Raw genomic sequence first — 14,700 nt, 5'->3', positions numbered from 1 at the left:
CGGCCGCAGTTCAGCCAACTATTGAAAGGCAGGATCTTCCGCTGCGTTCTTCTATTGGTCTTGGGTTTTTGTTGTTTTTTTTTTTTCCACCGCGGAGACTTGGTGCTGCTTTAAGACTGCAGAGGGCAGGGAGCGAGTGGGGCTGGCTTTGCCACTGAAGGGGAGCAGAGGAGCTTAGCAGCGAGGAGAGCACAGCAGAGCAGAGGAGAGCAGAGGAGAGGAGAGCAGAGCAGAGCAGAGGAGCGATGTGCCCGGCCAGCCGCCCGCCTGCCGCCGGGCCGACGGGCGCTGCGTGAGGAGCCGGCCGGCCGCGGGCTCGGGGCCGGCCGCCGCCGGGGATGCTCCCGTGCCGGCGCCGGAGGAGCCGCTCACCTGTGGCCCTGCCTGCGCGGCCCCGCGGGCGTCTCCCCGCGCCGAGGACGCACCTGGGCGCCGCGCCCCCGCCGCCCGCCCCCGCCGCCGGCCGCCTCTTCCCCCGCCCGAGAGCCGGGCGGCGAGCGTCGGCGGAGCCGCGGGGCTGCAGGCGGGGCTGAGCGCTCGCTGCGCGGACCGGCGGCCCCGCAGGCTGCCAGCAGCCCCCGGCCCAGGCGGCCGGACCCGGTGCGCGCTGCCTGGCGGCTCCGGCCCGGCCGTGGGCGCGGCGGGCGAGGGGGAGCGGCGGGGGCATGTGGATGTTGGCCGTCGCCTTGCTCCACAGCATCTCGCACGGTGAGCGCTGACGGCCCCGCGGGGCTCCCTGCCTTCCTGGCGGCCGGGGAGGGGAACGGGTCGCGGTTACGCCTTTTGTGCTGTCCGTGCCGGCGGGAGGAGGGCGAAGCCGCGCGGCGGTCATTGAAAGTCGCTCACCTCGCGGAGGGGCAGCCCCGAGCCGACCCGCGCCGCCGCGCTGCCTCCTGCGGCACGAGCCGGGGCTGCCGGGCGGAGACGGAGCGCTCGGGCTGTCATTCCTCCTGGAAAAGTGCGGAATTTCGCTAAGTGCCGCGTCAGTCCGTCCGAGTGCGCGGAGACCGGTGGGAGGAATCGCATCCTGAGCGTTCGCACCGAGAGATTTCTGCCTTTGACGTTCGGTGTTTCGTCCTCCCGTGCTTTCTCCTGACCGTTTCTTTTTCTACTTTATTTAAATTTAAGACTTCTGAATGATTTCCTTTTCAACATTTCGCTACTTTCTCAGTGGTAGTTTATTTATTTATTTATTTATTTTCCTCGCTCATTTATGTAAAAATATGCACGGCTTAGTATGACATCATCTGCAAATGTTGAAGAGAGTCAATTATAAAGTTAGCGGGGGAAAACTGGGAGGAAGATGTAAGAAGGGTAAACCCGACCTGTTTATTTTCTCTTCGTTCTGCAGGCTGCTTGACAAAGATTTTACGTAGCTTCTGGGTTTTACCTTCTAAATAGTGGATGGGGGTATTTTGGAACGCTTGGGTGTGTGTGCTTGAAAGCTGTCATGGGAAAACATGCTTAAATTGCGTAACTTTTATTAAGATATGTATTAGCAGTGCAGTTTTAGCAATAGAAAACCAATTACGTTGTAGTGCGCGATTCTTGCTGTTCCATTCCACTGCCTGCTTCTCAGATTTGAGCACACAGCGTTGCCTGCAACACATAACATCCTGACAGTTAAAACAGAAAGATTAAACACACCGTTTCCAAAACAGGCAAAGCAGGTGCGAGGGGAAAATCTTGCTTGTATTGAATAGATGGGAGAGAAGCACAGGGCAAAGTGTAAGGTTATCCTGGAAGATACGAATAATTGAGCCTGTGGCAGAAGGTGAGGAATGGATGGTGGCTGAGTGTGCCTTCACATCTCCTTAAGTATACGCTGGATGAGAAAACGCATTGACAGGCATGGCCAGTCCAGCGCAGCTAGCTGGATAGGTCATAAATCAGGAGGTGAATCTTAAGCATGTGTTTGCGGCTATCTTAAAATATTCTCATGTTCTGAGTACTGCCGAATGCAGAATGATTGAAAATCCCCCCATTTTAAGCTTTACTATTATTATTTGGCATTTCATCTCACAGTGAGACAACTGCAACAAGTTCTGATGCTTAGAGGTTATTTATTTAATGGCATTTATTTGTTTTTTTGTCATCAGGCAGCACTCCGTCCTTTCTCCGTCCTTTCAAGGCAGATACCTCAGAGGGAGAGATCTGCTATTAGTGAGACAGAATCAGTCCAAAAGTATATTCTTTCACCAGTGCTATTTTGTTAAACCTTGATTTGCATAGAAAGGAACCCTGTGTCTGTCCAGAAATCTTACACTTTTTTCCTCTTTCTTTTTCTTTTTTCTTTTTTTCCTCAGAAAGAAGAGGCATATGTTTTTATGTCTGCTGTACTGATGCTATAAATTACACGTTCTAAGTTAGGCAGTCCCCCTCTCACCCAAAAGGTTTTGAAAATCAGAATGATTTTTGCTTTGTGAGGTTAAAATGATATGAAAATTGCTTTTACTTACTTCTAATTTATGAATTCAATAGCAATTTCACTTTCAGTATGCTTGTGTTTTTGGACCACAGGCTGACACGAATTTGCGTTCCAAGTATTTTTCTGTTTCCAGCAGTACAAAATGTAAACGATCCATCCATCTGCATAGATTCTATAGTGCCACACGTTTACGCGCTTGTGAACCTAGGTTACTAAAATAAAATACTTGCTGTATGATGGCATTTTAAAGATAAAAGCAGAATACTTAATGGATGGGTCAGTGATTCCTTTGCAAACTTGAGTGTTTTTGTACTGACATCATGCCTGATGTCAAAGTGTGTATGTGTGCAGGACCTTCATAAAGGAAAATTTTGAAAATGGCGCCTACCTTCATGTTAAGTGCTTCTAATAAACAAAGCCAAGTGGTTTAGTCCTATTTAATTTAAACTACCGGATCAGAGTCACGAAATCAGAAAGCAGTATTTTTAAAGGACTTCAGGTTTTAATGCAGTGTCATATCAGATATGTATCTCTTTGAAGGAAATGACTGCGTATATAAATAGAAATGTCACGCATGTATTTATTTTCATTATTCTATCTGTATCTGAGCTCCATTGTGTGAGAGGCTGCGTTCTTTTATGACTATATCTTGGTGTTGGGGGGGTGGGATACTATTGAAGCTTTTGCCATTGCCTTTTCTGAACTCCGTATAGAACCATGCTACGTTAGCTTGAAGCACAGGAACATGTATGCTTGTTTTTCAATCGTGTCACATCTCATTCTGATTTTAATTTTAAAATGCATTTTTCATGGTTGTATTCTGTTTTTGTTTGTTTGTTTTGATATTTATTTATTTATTTATTTATTTTCCCTTTCTGAGCTGGGAGATAGCTTAAAAAATAAATTCACACGTCGTAGGTTTAACCCTGTAGTTGTCATCTTGGGCTGTGTTTCCAGTGAAGGTAATGGAAACTCTCTGAATAACAATAGCAAGCTTGGCCCCCATATTTCCCTGCAGTCACTCAGCACAATGCATTTTGTCAAATTAGATATGAATGGTGTTACTGGGTAGGCTTCATGTCTGTAAAGCAGCTCCCTTCTGGGGACAATAAAACACTGACATGCTGTTACATCCAATTAGTATTTCCGAAACCTGAGACAAAACCTTCCCAAATACCCTGTTAAAGTTCTTCGATTTTATAAAGGCTTCAGCCAGTCATAGCTGTGAGTTTCTTAAAATACAGGTAAACAGGTACTGTGAACCAGAAATGCATTGTAGACTTGGTTTGTGCATGGGGTGATACAGGCATCAGTGGGAGCTGTGCAGCTGAATTCACCACTTAGAAAACCTGAGTCATGCTCAGCTACAAGCCTGAGCAGTACCTGGAATTACCTTCGGGTTTGCTGTACCTGTGCTGCCTTCTGTGTTTCTGAACCTATGTGTTCCAGGGGCACGCGCACCCATTAAACAGCACTGATGGAGAAGATATGCTGGTCACAGCCAGGAAGGGGGCATTTCCCTGGTCACAGGGAGGGGAGAGCAGGAGAGGAGAGCAGTCTCCTTCAAATCTCCTGACTGTAATTATTGTGATAAAGTTAGATCAGAAGTAGGGTGACCTGCTCCAAAATAAGTATCATTCAGCAGGGTTTAATTCTTGGCATAGGTATGCTGAACCTGTTTGAAGGCTTCTGTCTGGCTGTGCTTCTTGTGTGCCGAGTGTCTGGTGCTGTTCTGCTGAAATGAAAGGAGCATCGAGAGATACTCAATGCAGTACGGATAGCATGAAAAATAAATTCCCCCTTTAGCAATTTTTCTGTTTGAATCCTTAAGTCCAAAGTGTATGTGTCCCTTTTCCCTCACTGTGCCCAGCCATATGGGATTTCATAGTGCAGCAGGGCACAAAGAAAGGAGCTCAGCACAGAGCTGGGAGCAGGGGGAGCTGGAGGAGGAACAGGGAGGGCAGGGAGGTGCCAGTGTCACTCTCCAAAGAAAATGGTGACTCGGTGTCAGAAAAGAAACATTTAAGGAAGAGAGCAAATGGTCTCTGAAGTCCTTGTAGAAAAATGCTGTGCTATTTGCATAGCTCATGTGGAACTGCATAGCCAAACCTTCACCTCAGAAATGTCACTGCAGGTGCAGAGAGCCCTGAGCTCACTGTGTGTTCGTGGATGGCACAGCAAAGCTGATTGTGTTTGCAATCCGATGTAACCCCAACTATGAACAGCTGTTAATTCATCACCGATGCCAAATAGAGAAAACTGCAAGTAGTTGAGAAATCGGAGCACACTGGAGATCTCTACTTCTATTTCAAAATAAGCGTTTCCCCCCTTCGGCCCAGGCTGTGCCCAGAGAGAGAGGGAGTCGGGCTGTGGGGAGTGCTGTGCGGAGCGGTGCTAGCCGGCACTAGTGAACAGCCGCACAACACTAGTGGGCAGCAAACCACACGAGTCTGGCAGCATTTCTGACAGGCACTGGAAGTGCACCGTGCCCAGAAGAGGCGTTTTGTCTGCATCATTTTGTATTTTTTTCTACTTTTATGTTTTCACAATCGGTCACAAAACTTATAACTCGTGGATGCTGCACCTCCTTTCCACGGGGACTGAATAGCAGATGTATGTGACAGTGGACGTAATCTCAGTAACAGTTTAGGTTTATCTCTCAGAATGATAAAACACAAAACCATAAGCCCCATTAAACAACTTGCAGCTCTGTGCTGTTTTCTGTTCTCACTGATTTCAGCAGCATTGCTTCAGTGATGCTACATCTAGAAAAGTTTGCAAACTGGTTTCAGTTTTTGTTTGTCCACAAAAGTAAACTTTTGTCATATAATATACCATTAAATGGGATTATCTTGTGGGTTTTAATGAGCTGCTGATCCGGAAAGTTCCTCTAGCACATGAGTTTGCGCAAGGCTCTGATTACAGCAACAGCTGTGCTAAGGTTGGACCTCAACTTTTTGTGTCTCTGCCTGGATCAGTGTCCTCATGAATATGCTGTTTTCTCAAGGGCAGTGATGGTTGGAGTGTGAAAATAATCTCCTTTACCTATTCAATAAACACTGAAAAGATAACAAGCAAAAAGCTATGAAACTGAATGTCCTTGGGGGAGGGGAGAGAGTTTGAGAACTGAGCAAACCAGATAGGTAGAGCTGTTTCTGTTCCCTTCAGTTTGCTTTGGTTAATGTGTAGAATCAGGGCCTCTTCAAATGTACCACTCATTTAGCCTCTGATTTCAATTGGAGCACACTGTGGCTCAGTCTGTCAGCCTAGGGCTTTTTTGGGTTTCCATTGGGGAATGCATGAATTGCAACTTTCACTTTAAGGACTGAAGATGGCAGAAAAAAAAATCATTACGTTCACCTTGATTATTCTAAGGTACAATTATTGGATTTTTTTTCTTTTAAATTATTTCTTTTGAGTTACTGAAATGAAAAATACTAAAAAATCCATTTAAGCAATACAGGTCTTTAGATCAGAATACTCAGTAATTTCAAGGTGAATGTGTAGGTGTATGCAGTTAAATTACTTGTTTCACAATATAGTTTGAGATATTTCCCAATCCTTTTTAAGAAGTGTTTCCATTTCTTTTAACTTGTTGTGAAATTAATGAAATTAAAATTTCAAACAACTTCGTTATTATTCAAAAGAAACTGCACCTTATCAGTCTTCATCTGCATTTCATTAAACAACTACTATTTAAAAAACAAAACAAAACAAAACATGAGATATATTTTATAAAAGCCTGCCACAGCACACTATTCCAGAATGCTGAAGAGAGCAACTCTTTAAGAACAAACCAGGGACTTGGGTTGTATATTAGGAAAAAATTTCTTCTTGGCATGAACAGTGAGACAGTGGCACAGGCTGCCCAGGGAAGTGGTGGAGTCACAGTCCCTGGAGGTGTTCAAGAGCCGTGTGGATGTGGCACTGAGGGACAGGGGCAGTGGGCATGGTGGAGTGGGCTGACAGTTGGACCAGATGGTCTTAGTGGTCTTTTTGAACCTTAAAGATTTGATGTACTATGGGTTTTAATCACCACTGATTTTTTTTTTTTCTTTTTCCTGTTAGAATTTTGTATGCATTGAACATAACAGAGTGGGCAACAGATATGGTGATATATATTGAGGAAAGGAAGAAAGGTAAATGAATGGACAGATGGGATGGCAGAGATGAATAAGTCTTTCTGGGTCTTCCTGGCTTTGCTGTTTAAGCTATTTTTACTTAGAAGGCAGGGAGTAAGATTCAGGAGTGAGCCAGCAATCTTCTTTATAGAAAGAAATTTTATAATGCAAAGGCTTTGAGAAAGAGAGTCACTTCCATACTTAACACCAGCCTCCCTGGAGCTCTCTGGTAATTGAGGGAGGGAGCAGCCTAGTGACCCAAGCTGCATTGCTAATGTGCCCCTACTGAAGCTTCCAGAAGGATGGAACCTATGTAGGCCAAGGCATGGCCTAAGAGCCTGTCTTCAAATACCATCCTGATGCATGTCAGTTGCAGCAGATGCAAGGCTATGGACAAGGAAATGGAATTGTCTCACCTGAAAAATTGTTACAGATTAATATTCAAAGCCTTTACGTGCATGCCACTGTAGAGCAAAATGTCAACCATTCTGCTTATGCAGACCTAAGTCTGGTATGTTGAGAATACAGTTCATTCTGATACATGTATCTATACTTATATATTGTTTGTAATTGCTTAAAAGCTACTGTGTATGAAATTTCTGGCACTTGTTCTGCTAAGTACGTGGATGCTATTTTCTTCTAATTAATCACATGGTAATCCCATGCAGAAGATTTATGGCTTAAGATTTCTGTTTGCACTGGGCTAAAAAATCATTCTTAGTAACCTCCTGTCACCATTGAGGAGCCCTCCAATTTCTTAAGGATCTCAGAAACATGATTCCTGAAAGGACCAGACATCTTTCAGTACGACTGGACTACAATTATGTTGCTCAATGGCTTCAAACAGTCATTTATTTATATAAACTATTCTCAGGGATCTTACAGATAAGATTGTAGGACTGCTCTGTTTGTATAAAAATCTGTTGGCATGAAATTTTTGCACATGGTTTTGTCAGGCAGTCATTTATGCTAAACCTGCACTCTAGGGTATTTGCTTCTTTCGTTTTTGAGTGGTCCCACTTTATAGGTGCCATAGAATTAAATGTTTTGCTGAAAGTTTTCTTGGAAGAAAAGGTTTAAAAACCTTTGCATATTTTCTGTTCTGCTCTTTAGAAACACTTTTGTGATAACATGTAGCTCAGTCTCTTAGAGATGTAGTAGTATGGAGTTCAGTTACAGCGCACAAGACTTTCACACACAGATCTTGTTTAGCCTGGCAGAGAAGGCTAGATGGGATAGGAAATGTACAGGCTTGGAGGAAGGCAGATGTTGTTGTTAAAATGTGTGCTGGACTGAAAGAATGATGTGGTAGGATCTGAATGCCCTGAAATGCTGCTTGATCACTTGCTTTTTTTCCAGATCACAGGAAGGAGATGACAAAATGCAAACCCACTTGCATGATTGTTTAGTTCACTAGAAATATATTATTATTATTATTATTATTATTATTATTATTATTATTATTATTATTATTATTATTATTATTATTAAAGCAGTATTACCTTGTGAAACTGAAAGCATAAAGGAAGTTCTTGGAGTTTTCTAACTGAAAGTATAAAGGAAGTCTTTGGAATTTTCAATGAATCTGTTGATATTTGGGATTCTGGCCATGATTTGGGGAAAAAGATTTCTGAATGCACAAAGTCAGTCTTTTGAAAACTAAGAGGTGGACGTGTGGCAAGCTGTTAGACTACCTACTGTCTTGACCTAAGGAGAATGGAAGTCCTTGACAAAGTCTTTTTTCTTATGAGAAGCTGATTCTGATGTCCCTTGAGTGAGATTTTGGTGGAAAAGGCGTAATTCACAGAAACAAGGCTCTCGGTAGATTTCAGTTTGAACAGAAAGGCCTAGTGTGGTTCACTGTCCTGGATGTCCTACATGACTGCACATTCTACAGCTGACTCTACTCTTTTCCTCCCACTAGGTTGCTTTTCTGTGGAGCAGTAGCAAAGTCAGTCCATACATTCTAGAAAAGAGAGGTGAACCATAGTTTAGGTTGCAGCTGCAGCTGAAAAGCATACAGCCAGACATTACTATGGCATGATATGAAGTAGTTAGCTTGTAAGACTCTCACAGAAGTCCATGTTGCCTAGACACATCAATAAGATTTTTAGCATAACGCAGTGATCCCAGAAGTCTAGAGTAATGATCTGCATTATACTAGCTCATGCTTTCCGCTGCACATATTTTGGAAGCTTCCCTTTGTACCTTTCTTCCTATTTTTGTTGTGTGACTTTCAAAGGTTTCTCCTCAACTCTGACAGTGTTTCTGACAACTGCTTTGTGTAGGCATTCATAAGAACAGATATTTATCATTGCAGTGCAGAAAGGGAAGCAAAGAAAATAAGGCTCAATTCACTGTGAGGCTTGGGCAATGAGAAGTGCTTGCTGTGTTTTGTTGTGACATTAGATGTGGCTGGAGCTTTTTTGTTTTGGCTTTGTAAGTGTGTATACATATATCAGTGAAGAACTGAAAAATGGATTCTTAAGGGGAAGGGAAGGAAAAGGACCTGAGCAGGATTTTTGGTGGGTAGGATGAGTAAGGGAAAAAAGAGAGCTTTGGACTGCATAGAGATCTAGACAGCATTGCAAGAGGTATGATGAGGAGAGGCACTCAGAGCCTGTCCCTGTGTGGGACAGCAGAGCAGTGTCTGGAAGCCAACTCTTGGCTGGGCACCTTATTGTGGGTGGCATTGAAATCTCTGTACTTTGTGGTCTGCAGTGGGGAAGGCACAATAATCCTGCTCCCTTGTAAGCAATAGCTGTGGGTTTGGTACTCAACAGCTTGTGTGGCCTTTGGCCTCCCCAGTGCTGAAACCCATGACCCACCTCAGTCTTCGCCTGGAAGGAAACAGATGCTCCACATGGGTACGCCTTTGTGACTGCCCTTGTGCCCTTCACCCACCTGTATATAGGTTTTTCAACAGTTTGTATCTGTTCATGTTGTATCAGCTGTGATACAGGTTTAATGTGAGGTTGGTGATCCTTTCTCTCTCCTTCTTTTTGCAGTTATTTTTATTTATTTGGATAGTGAAAATATTTCTCCTGTCCCTAAAAGTTTATCAAATGAGACAACAGATGGATTTGAAGAAGCGAGGGATATCAAGGACAAAAAGTAATCCTGTGAATGTCAGTACAGCTGTAGGGCAGGAGGTGTGAGTCCCATCTGAGCAAAAGAGAAAGGAGCTGAGTTGCTTTATTAGGCAGGTGGGAGATAATTAATCCTCAAAAAAAGAAGCTGAGCTGTCAGACTTTCAGAGGAGCTCTGGCGGTTGTGATTTGCTTTTCCACTGGTGAAGGCCACAACAAGCAGATTTGGCACAAGGCAGGTGTGCCCAGGCACAGGCCCTGTTCCTTACGTGCTCCTAGGCTGCAGGGTCATTTCTGGATCATTACATAGTGTTTATATTTCAGCTGTGTTTAAAAACAACAAAATGACGTGTTTTAACTCTATACAATGCAGTTACTCTTTTCCCATATCACCTCCATTGCTTTCAGTCCTTGATTTGAACACATGTTGGAGAAGGGGATTAAAGCTGTCTGATTACCTAAACTCTGGCATTTCTGAAGGCCAGTGCATTTGGCCTTGTGCTGAGAGAATTTCATTGAAAATAATTAGTACATATAAAATAGCTAGCTAGTGAAGATTGAAAGAATTATGACATGGCACAGAGCTGCTGCTCTCATAAGATTAGAAAATGGAAGAAATGGGGAGCTATTCTGCTGATGTGATCAGAGGTTGCTGCCACTTGGCTCAGGACTACTGCCCTCCCAGAGAGCAGCAGAGAAAGAGGTTTAGAAAGGGGTTTGGGAGGATCACAAAATGATTTACATTGGTGAGTTCATTAATGCTGTTTACATAGTCTACCTAGACTTAAGCAAAGCCTGTTAGTCTCCCACAGTATTCTCCTAGAGAATCTGGCAGCCTGTGGTTTGGACAGGTATACTCTGCTGGGTAAAGAATTGGCCTGGAGGGCCCAGAGAATGATGGTGAGTGGAGTTAAATCCAACTGGTGATAGGTCATGAGTGGTGTTCCTTAGGGGTCAGTACTGGGGCCTGTCATGTTTAATATCTTTATAGATTACCTGGATGAGTGCACTGACACTACTACTCAACAGTAGGTTTGCAGGTGACACCAAGTTGGCTGGAAGCGTTCATTTTCTAGGGGGTAGGAAGGCCCTACAGAGGCATCTGGGCCATCTGGATTGCTGGACTGAAGCCAATGGGGTGAAGTTCAGCAAGACCAAGTGCCAGGTCCTACACTTTGGCCACAACAAGCCAACGCTCCAGGCAACGCTTGGGGTAGAGTTGCTGGAAGACTGTATGAAGAAATGGAGCTGGGGGTGCTGGTCAGTGCTCAGCTAAACATGAGCCAGCAGTGTGCCCAGGTGGCCCAGAAATCCAATAGCATCCTGGCTTGTAGCAGAAATAGTGTAGCCAGCAGGAGCGGGTAGGTGTCAGCACTGGTGAGGCCACATCTCAAAGTGCTGTGTTCAGTTTTGGGCCCCTCACTAAAAGAAAGACATTGAGGCCCTGGAGTGTGTCCAGAGGAGGGGACCAAAACTGGTGAGGGGTCTGGAGCACAATTCTGACGGGGAGCTGAGGGAACTAGGGTTATTCAGTTTGGAGAAGAGTAGGCTCAGAGGAGACATTATTGCTCACTACAACATCCTGAAAAGGGTAGACCTCCTGAAAGGAGTTTGTGGTGAGGTGAGGGTCAGCTCCTTCTGCATAACTAGTGATGGAACAACAGGGAATGGCCTCAAGTTGCGTCAGGGGAGATTCAGTTGGACATTAGGAAAAATGTCTTCTCTAAATGAGTGGCCAGGTAGTGGAACAGGCTGCCCAGGTTGGTGGTGGTGTCACCATTGCTGGAGGCGTTCAAGAAGCATTTAGATGTTGTACTGATGGACATGGTTTAGGGGAGAAATATTGGTAGTAGGTAGATGGTTGGACTGGATGATCTTGGAGATCTTTTCCAACCTTGGTCATTCTATGATAAGATCAAGTACTTACTTACACTACAAGGCCAGTGCTAAACCATGTCCCTGGTATAGGTGGTGGTGATTGTCTTGGGTGCCATCCTATCTTTGACCATGGCACTCTCTCAAACTGTGTTACTAGCTCTATGTTGCTCCCCTGACACTTTGTTATACTGTGGGTTTTTGTGAGGAGAAGCAGAATCTCCTGGCTTTGCTTTTATGTTATGGCTTAGAAAGAAACATGCTAGATTTTTGAGCAGCTTAAGATATTTTAAAAATGATGTCATTTTTTATTTTTTAATAAAATTATGTTTTAACTAAATGGAGTCCACGTATGCTAGTATATGATCTTCTTCTTTGAGCTGGGAATGCTTGCAGGATGGTTGTTCTACCTTTATGCTAGTGAGAAGCTAATTTATTTCCTGTTATTAATTCATCTACCAGTCACATTTCTTATTAAAAACATGGCAGTGCCTTGAAGTGATATGCTGTTGATCTGTCTTTTCACTTCTGGGTTGTTTTGTTGGAAATGTCACCTGCAGTGGAAAGCTACATACTATGCTGTGCACACTGATTGCATGTAACAGGGTGCCCAGTGTAGAGAAATCCTGGGTCAAGCTGGCCCTGTACCATAACTGGTTACCTTGTGTTATTAATGTGCATTCATTTTTAGTAGGCTGAAGGATTATTAGTATAGCTCTGTAACAGCAGTATAATCAATTTAATTTAGCTCATAGTTGAGTCTGTATGATCTGGTGTCTTTAAAATGTAGGTAAGCAGCTTGTCATTTTGATTTCTTGTATAATATTGAAGGAAATTTTTGTCCAGTTGCATCTGTAAATGTTTCAGTTCATCGTGTTTAAATATTTTTAGCATCTGGAACAGAAATCTATCTGAAAAGATAAAAGGTTATTTTAAAGAATGATTTGATTTATGTACAAATTCAAACAAAAGACACCTCCTAAGATCTTTTTCCCCCAGCATTCTGTTTCATCCCTCCCTCCTTTCCACACGGTCTTCCAGGCTTCCTTCTGCCCATACATCTCTTTTCCTGTCTAATCTCCAGACACAAGTGTCATTAGATTGCTTTGATCGTTTGGGTACAGATCAGGATAATTTTCTGGTCTGCTCAGATTTTTTGTTTTGAATAGTGATGTGATTTTACCAGGAATTCTAGACAGCAATAGGCAGAACAGTTCTCTTGATATCTCTTTTCTTCCTGTTCTCCCTTGCCCTAAGCTGAAAAGCCCAGTAGTGCTGGTTTAGACTAATTACTTCAAACACAGTTTGCAAAAGAGCACTAATACTTTGTAGTATCTCTGAAGGTCATCTAATTGACCTATAGTTAGACATTAATGTGGGAAATTCTTGTGGGAGACAGCAAGGGATGATTATAATGGAAACACTGTTGGCTAAAGTGTGTGCTTATCCTCAAGTCTTCATCTGGCAAAGGACAGCTGAGTGTTTCTGGGATTTTAGGGCTCTTCGTTGCATCTGAATGAGCTATAGTTTGCAGATTCAGATTCAGCATCTTTGATGCTGGAGAACTGTATGTGATCCAGGAGTACTTAAACTGCTTCTTCAGCACTGCAAACCACAATTTCCATTGCGTTTTACGAAAGAAAAAATAAATCTGTGCATGATCTCTCGTCATTAAAATGTGCTGGGTGCTCAAGGTGTTTCTTCGTCTGTTCCTCTAGCAGCTTTTCCCCTCAAGTGATTATGCTAATTAGTGTTTGATCAGATGATTAAATTATAATTCGATTAATCCTGTGTGCTAAACGCTCTGAATGCATTTCCATCGCCTGACTGCCTTGTGCTTAAGTGTTCATATTTGCAGCGTGATATGAGGCTCTTGCCTTTTCCCGTGCCTAATGGGTTTTCTATTTTAAAAGCAAAGTTTCCTTTGACGTTAGGAAACAGAGAAATGGGCTTTTTGTTTCCTACTGAATAGGATAAGAAATATGTATGCTTCCCGCTAGATGAACTGAATATTTCTAAGGATTAAAATAAAATAAAAAAAAGGAAGAAACAATAAAAAACAAACAAACAAAAAACATGATCCAAGCTGTTTTTCTGTTAATATATGCACCTCATGATTCATTCACATTTTACCAAGGCAAAAACTGTGATACAGCTAAATCTTCTGTCTTCTAATAATTCTCCCCCTTTTAAAGCTGGAATATATGTTAGACTCTCCACACAGAGCATATTGGAATGTGTGTGTGTGCGTGACTGGGAGAGAAGGTTGTTTTTCCTCCTGCTGCTTACTTTCTCTTCCCTTTACATCCACATTTATTTTTACATGTCATCTGTACAAGACAATCTCCATCAGGATTGTAGAACACAGAACACACAGAATTTATAACCTTGGTGTGGTGCCTCTCTGAAGCAAGTGCTTAGCAGCAGCATTGCTTTCTTTGTCTTTGGGGTACTGGGTTTTTAGGTTATTTCATGTGACTAGGAGAGTTAAAAAAACAACAACTTTTGAAGCAGAGGTATTTCACAGAATCACAGAATGGCCCGGGTTGGAAGGGACCTCAAGGATCATGGATTTCCACCCCCCTGCCACAGGCAGGGCCACCAACCTCCCCATTTAATACTAGACCAGGCTGCCCAGGGCCCCATCCAACCTGGCCTTGAACACCTCCAGGGATGGGGCATCCACAATCTCTTTGGGCAATATTAGATGTAAATAGGTATATATCTAGATGTGTTAACTGACTTCTCCATTTTTGCAGAGGTAGGATGCTGTCTGGAAAACAGTGTCCAAGTTTGGAAAAGGATGCTAAATTTAATTTATTTTTCTTTTTTCCATTCTAAAGTGAAAAATCCTACCACCACTACCCCCCCCCAAAAAAAAACAAAAACAAAAACAAAAACCAAGAACGGCAAAAAACAACATACAGCAACCTCCCTCCCTCCCTTCCTTCCTCTCTTCAGTCTTCCTCAAGGGAAGTGTGAGACAGATTGAAAACAAGGTTGCCAAAACCTGTCTTGGGGGATTTGGCTTTGCTGTACCCCAGGTGTGGGAAAGTAGAGAAAGGGAATAGGGATATAAAGGATATTTTCTTTCTTCCTCCCTTTGTTTGCCTTAAAGGCTGTCAGGGATTCATAGCAATCCTATAACATCTTATTTTACTTCTTTCAGCCTGTTTAGCAAACAGTT

General features: G+C 43.2%; 1 protein-coding gene across 1 annotated transcript in view; it reads left to right on the top strand.

Annotated features, from left to right (window-relative positions):
- Positions 1–537: 537 nt before the first annotated feature.
- DSCAM (DS cell adhesion molecule) overlaps positions 538–14,700 on the top strand; it is a 444,911-nt gene continuing 430,748 nt past the window's right edge. Inside the window, exon 1 of the mRNA XM_015882861.2 lies at positions 538–708. Within this exon, the coding sequence (XP_015738347.1) occupies positions 666–708 (43 nt within the window). The 5' untranslated portion in view covers positions 538–665. The remainder of the gene's footprint in view (positions 709–14,700) is intronic.

The sequence above is a fragment of the Coturnix japonica genome, chromosome 1 (assembly GCF_001577835.2).
Source record: "Coturnix japonica isolate 7356 chromosome 1, Coturnix japonica 2.1, whole genome shotgun sequence".
Taxonomy (NCBI): domain Eukaryota; kingdom Metazoa; phylum Chordata; class Aves; order Galliformes; family Phasianidae; genus Coturnix; species Coturnix japonica.
Note: the sequence above shows the minus strand (reverse complement) of the source record. Positions and strands in the feature narration are given on the sequence as shown.